General features: G+C 48.1%; 1 protein-coding gene across 1 annotated transcript; it reads right to left on the bottom strand.

Moving 5' to 3' along the window:
* Positions 1-2,201: 2,201 nt before the first annotated feature.
* On the bottom strand, positions 2,202-5,810 carry LOC123421395 (beta-galactosidase 1-like). The gene is made up of 11 exons (XM_045107533.1): positions 5,646-5,810; positions 5,275-5,550; positions 5,096-5,188; positions 4,815-4,967; positions 4,612-4,700; positions 4,342-4,447; positions 4,132-4,219; positions 3,881-4,002; positions 3,421-3,779; positions 3,241-3,329; positions 2,202-3,145 (listed from the first exon to the last, which is right to left on the bottom strand). Exons 1-11 carry the CDS (start codon positions 5,808-5,810, stop codon positions 2,202-2,204), a joined length of 2,484 nt encoding a protein of 827 aa, XP_044963468.1.
* Between the last annotated feature and the right edge of the window lie 388 nt (positions 5,811-6,198).

The raw sequence follows: 6,198 nt of genomic DNA, 5'->3' as shown, positions 1-6,198 counted from the left end.
GCAATTGCGGGTGGCTTCCATCGTAAAATTCCTAAAATATCTCATCAATCACAAACCATGTGTTCCACCGTGACCATCTACACCTGCAGGAGGCGTGCTTCGAGCTCCCTCTCGGTCCGCCTTCGAAAACCCAATGTATCACCAAAATCAAGGTAAAGTATTTTGGTAGATTTTTCCCGCTAAATAGGCCCTTAGGATTGTCGCAAATCAAGAATACCATTTAAAATGAAGGAAAACTTAGCCGCCTTTGTACGCCCCTAGTAGCCACCCAGCGCCAGCAGTGAGCCTGCACATTGCCAGAAATACATAGGAATCACCATGGATTTCCACCGGCCAACTGCAGAGATCCATGTGGACGCACGTTATAGGGCTGCTGCACTTGCACGTTGAGAGCGGCATGTCGCCGGTTAACCTACATCCCAGTTGTAACTCGATCGCCAGTATTGTTGCCAACTCTGTGTCAGAAAAATATGAGGGTGTTACGTGAAGAATAACACATGCATAGGAGGCATATACCATACTCAACACAAGAGCCCATGCAAGATCACATGCATAAGAGATAGTAAGAACGATACATGGAATTCGTTCAGGTAGCAACAGTTTAGTACCTTGCACCGCAGATGTGGGATCTAAAATTCTAGATGCTCCTGGTCTGGTATGACTCTGAAGTATATAGAACTTACAAGTATAGAATAATAGTACATTTTTTAAGGCAAACTCGCGAACTTGTTACTGCGTCAGTGTTTACAGGGGCGAACAGAAGATCTTCAACATGGCCTAACCAAGTATTACGACCAACTCCCAGAGTAAGTGAATGTTACAGCGTCATGTGTAACTGCTCCGTACTGCACCACACTGCCGGTTTAGCCCCCCCCCCCCCCGAGTGTAACTCTTATTGTCAACTATGTGTGAGAAGAATATGAGGGTGTTACGTGCTGATGAATGACACAAGAGGCCTGCGTTATCGCATGCATAAGAATGATATTGTAGATGGTCCATAGGCATATAGTACCATAATTAACACAAGAGCCCTGCATTATCACATGCATCAGAATGATACGGTACATGGAATTCGTCCAGGTGTAGCAAAAGTTTAGTACATGTAGCTAGCATCGCAGATGTGGGATCTAAAATTCTATATGCTCCTGGTCCGGACTTTAATTGAATAACATTTGTGATAGTTACAGAACCTTATTGTTTCAAACTATGTGATGAGTACATATGAAACTTGGAAAATCACCGCAACAAATTCTTCATGTGCCTGTGTCTCCGACGGAAAATCTTCCCCATAACAAAACGAGCTGCCACAATCACCCCAACAAATTCTAGATTGAACCTTGATCCATCAAAAATCACATGAACTGAACCATGCATTTGTTCTAGGCTAATTAGCCCCCTAACACATATCCTGCAGAATAATTAACCTGTTCCTCACGGTAGCTAACACTTAGAGCACTAACAATCGCATGTGAAGACCACATTTGATCATCAATTTAAAATGTTTTCCCCGAAATGTCATATAACTTATTTAAAGAACTTTACCACATAAGTGATACGTTATTTACATAATGTTTGTGATGGTTATAGTAGAACACTTGCTCGCACACTTGAGAGGGCCACTGTGCGAGTTAATCAGAAAATATATGTAATAGAATGAAATAATACTTTTTTGTTAAGCAATGGAAAATCGTATTATTTAGATTTACAAGAAGTTTAAACAAACCTTTTTATTATCAACAGAATGAGACATGAGAAAGAACATTAAAAATAAATAAGTGTATTTGTTTGTGCCAAATGAATGGAACATTATGTAGAAAAAGTTAATTTTTTTAAACTATACGTGGATGCTGTTAAATATTTAATTTAATTAAAGGTGCAAAATTTATTTTCCCACGTTGTTACTTGTGATTCAAATAAGCAAACCCATATGTATATAAGAAATAGAAATTACCAACGCATATGTATTGTCTGCCTGTTTCTTCAACCGAAAATCTTCACCCTATAGCAAACTGATCGAGGAGGCGAAAAATTCTTGGTTTAACCTCGATGATCTCCATCGAAAATCACATGAAGCGAACCATGTAATTGTTCTGGGCTAATTACTTAGCCCCCTAACACATATGCCTAGCTCCTGATTGACGTTAGCTAACACTAAGCCTAAACGACACTAACTATAATTTATTCCTTGGTTCATGTGGGGATCAGCAGGTTGCCTGCACGGTGAGCACGCCGGAGTCACACCCGGACCCGGCGCGGAAGTCCTCCGTGTGCCGCACCGTGCACGACTCCTTGCCGACGCACGCTGCCGTGAACGCCGCCAGCGCCGCCTTGGACTCGCAGCCGCCCTGGTACGCGCCGCACTTGCCGCGCGTGACGCCGAGGCTGGCCACGTCCACGCTGGAGATGGTCCTGCCATGGCTGCACGCCAGCGCCACCTCGTCGCCGACCTCGGCGGCCTCCGCGCACGCCGCCCCGACAGCGACGGTGTGGAAGCTCACCCTCGTCGGGTCGCCGCCGGCCTCCTCGAACAGCACCATCGTGTTGGGCTCGCCGGCCTTGAGGAACGACCGTGGCACATGGTAGAACCTCTGGGACGGCTCGTTGCAGCCAGTGAGGCACTTCTGCCCGTCGCCATCCGCCATGAATGTGCCGCGGTAGTCGCACCGCCGGCAGCCGTCCATGTCCGCGGCGACGTATGACGGCCAGTAGCGGCCCAGGTTGTTGCCGTTGACCCACACCACGCCCTTGCCGAGCCCCAGCAGGTCCGCCACCACGGGCTCCTCACCGGTGGGGGCCTCAAAGGTCGCCTTGTACCAGGTGAAGGGGCGGTGCACCGGGATGGTGCCGCCTCTCCATTGGCTGCGGTCCTTGGCCTTGTCGAGGTGGGTCTCCCTGTACTCGCCGGCGAGGCCGGCCTTGTAGGACCAGGAGCTGTTGGAGAGGTCGTAGGCGGTGGTGTTGGTGACGGTGTCGACGAGCTTCACCGGCCCTCCCACGATGCCGGCGGGCATCATCTCGAACAGAGCACCATAGTTCTTGAGCCCGATGGTGGCGCTGAGGAGGGAGATGTAGTTCTTGCCAGAGTGGAGCTTCACCGGTGTCTCCATTTGGAAGACGAATCCGCCATTAGGAGCGTAGTGCCTCCCTGCATGCCAATTAATCAAATCAATTAACATTAGCTTGATCAAGTTCATTAATCCATCAGTGTGCAAACCACTCAGAGTATATTGGGACGCTCACCAACAAGCTTGCCATTGACGAAAGCGTAGAGCTCATGGCCAGTCGTGTTCACGTGCAACTTGTAGTTCGATTCCCCCTTGTGCTCCAAGCTGCACATTTTGATCATCACCAGAGATTAATTTATATTTCAATCTTATGCAACAGTGTAGTTCTGTATTAAGCATCAAGATGTTTGATTACCTTGTCCTGTACCATAGGTAGTCGCTCTGGTCGCCCGACGTCGCGATCTGCTCGAGCAGCTCGTTCTTCCTGAAGTTACCCTTCTCGTCCGTCATGAAAGGATGGAGGTTCTCGGGCATCCACGACCAAGCAAGGCCATCCGTCACGGTTTCCACCCCCGGCCTCTTCACCATCACCGACGTCTGTGTCTTGATCTTGGCGCTGTTGTACGCGACGGTCTTGCAGTCCGGCAGGATGCTCACGGACCATGCGGGCACGACATGGGTTGCGCCGTCGTCGAGGGTCACATTGACCTCCTTGTCGTCGAACTTGTTGCTGATGAAGCAGGCAGAGGAGTTGTCCAGCGTGTACTTGGTAACCTAGTGTAGATATTGATGAACCAAATGGATCAATTTTGTTGTGAACACCATTAAAAACAGTGCTAGGATTTTTGTATTGTATGTGAATGCATGTTAGTTACCATGACGTTGGTGTTGCCCATGGTGGTGTCCTTGTAGTCCCCATGGAGTAGGATCTTCTCCATGGACTTGAGGACATTGTGGAGGTCCTTGAGGTGCCCGTATTTTGGCTGCCTGATGTTACCTGAAAACAAAAACATAAAAGGATAATGAATATGATTTGCATATTGACACTAATTATTAATTTACAAGATGCAAATAAGCTTGGGACGAATATATGAATTGAAGGAACAACAAGAGATGGTTCACGTACCGTACTCATCGAGAGGGGCATCGTAGTCATAGCTGGTTGTGATGTATGGGCCACCCGACGTGCGGCCAAAGTTGGTGCCACCATGGTACTGATCACATATAAATTGACGATCAACATGTCAAATGATGTAAAATTCAGTTCATGCCAGCCTGCTAGAGGATGGAAATTAATGTAGAAGAGAAAAGTATAGATTAGTTATAAATCAATCACCATGTAGTAGTTCTGGAGCGATCCTCGCGTCTGGAAGAACATGGCAACAGAGAAGGCGATGTCTTCGGCGGACCGGTGGAAATCAGGCTTGTCCCAGGCTTTGAACCTAATTATATATCGTGGATAAAATGTAAGAGCAATCTGAACTTCATTCAACATATAGTAGAACGTGCTAACCAATTTCGCGCATATGCATGTAGGTTCCATAAGAAAAAAAGAAGGAAAATTAATATATAAAGGTTGATCCAGGTATATATATATGTAGGGTACCAGCCAGTCCAGTTCTCAGTCCAGATCTTGGGGATGTCGGTCCTCTTGGGGAACCAGTCGTGGCAGTAGAAGCCGTTGCAGGTGTTGATCTAGTAATTAAGAAGACTTAGCATTGAGTTTTTTTTGTTTTACACTTGGGAAGAAAGAAGAATAATAATTGGTAGAGACAAAAATAGGAAAGATGAAAATGTGCATGCGCTGACCACGTTGGGTGGGACGTCTTGGTCCTGCTGGCACATGATCCACGGCACGCCTACGTTCTGCTTGTTGGCCATGGCGGCGCACCAGTGGATGTACTCAGACGCCGACTCGTCGTTGTTGAGCTTGTCCATGACGTTCCCGTACTCGTTCTCGATCTATATATGTAAATTGTTCACATATATATATGTTATATTCACTGATCCACTCTTTTGTCGACGACAAGTAGCTAGGAATGCAAGCTAGATAAGTTTCACATAATTAATATTAGTTAGTTACTACGTACCTGAGAGAGGATGATGGGGCCTCCCTGTCCGGCGAACATCTTGGCCTCCTTGAGCTTGTCGACGATGAGGGTCGTGAAGGTCTCCATCTCTTGCTGCAAGCATCAATAACTTGGTCGTATTTTGACCTCCAAGGAAAACCATTATATTGTTGGGAAGGATCTGCTAGCAGTGTGGGTACCTCGAAGGGGTTGTTGTGCATGCGGAACTGCATGCCGGAGATGTCGCGCAGCCATGCCGGCAGGCCGCCGTAGTTCCACTCGCCGCAGATGTAGGGGCCGATGCGGAGGATGGCGTACATGCCGGCGTCCTGGACCTCCTTGAAGAAGCGCACGATGTCGTAGCTGCCCTCGAAGTTGTACTGCCGGCGGCGAGGCTCGTGGCCGTTCCAGAAGACGTACGTCTCGATGGCGTCCAGCCCGCCCTCCTTGGCCTTCCTGATCAGATCCGGCCACATCTGCAGGCAAGCAACGATCGAGACTTACAATTCATTCATGGAAACTAAGACGAGACGATGGTGTATTCATCTGCTGCTCCGTGTGCAATGCATACCTCTGGCGTGCTCCTGGGGTAGTGGATGGAGCCGGAGATGAGGAGGCGGCGCTCGCCATCGATGACCATCGACCGGCCGTCGTACCCGACCTCAGTGCCGCTGGCGACGGCCGCGGCCGCCGCGAGGAGGAGGAGCGCAAGTGGTTGCCACGACACGCGCTCCATGGCGAGAAGCTGCTAGCTAGGGAGAAGAAAGGATGCACGCACGCACCGCCGGCCGTGTGTATTTATTGGGGAAAGAAAGATATATTGGCGTGGATTAGTAGGATAAGCAAAGAGCCACGCACGCACTCATGCGTGCAGCTAACAAACTGCGTTAGAGCCATGGATTAGTAGGATAAGCACGCGTGTGTATATGGAAGTGCATATTCACATGGACTCTTGTTTTAAATCAGATGGTCTATTCGTTTTATCTATTCTTTGATTAGGAAGGGAGAGAGTCGCGATGAGAGAGCACATGCATCTGTGAAAGTATGATTTGATCGAACTGTCTCTTTCATTGATGATCCATGAGGATTAAATACACAGGGAATTAACCGTCGCCACGAACGGA

This window comes from Hordeum vulgare, unplaced genomic scaffold (assembly GCF_904849725.1).
Source record: "Hordeum vulgare subsp. vulgare unplaced genomic scaffold, MorexV3_pseudomolecules_assembly, whole genome shotgun sequence".
NCBI lineage: Eukaryota > Viridiplantae > Streptophyta > Magnoliopsida > Poales > Poaceae > Hordeum > Hordeum vulgare.
This window is presented reverse-complemented; position numbering and strand designations above follow the sequence as displayed.

Excerpts from the sequence above, each read along its gene's own strand:
- LOC123421395 (XM_045107533.1), bottom strand. The coding sequence starts at position 5,810 with ATGGAGCGCGTGTCGTGGCAACCACTTGCGCTCCTCCTCCTCGCGGCG. Across the intron at positions 4,448-4,611 it reads ACTGAGAACTGGACTGGCTG|GTTCAAAGCCTGGGACAAGC; the intron begins GTACCCTACATA and ends ATATATAATTAG. Across the intron at positions 3,146-3,240 it reads CGTCAATGGCAAGCTTGTTG|GGAGGCACTACGCTCCTAAT; the intron begins GTGAGCGTCCCA and ends ATTGGCATGCAG.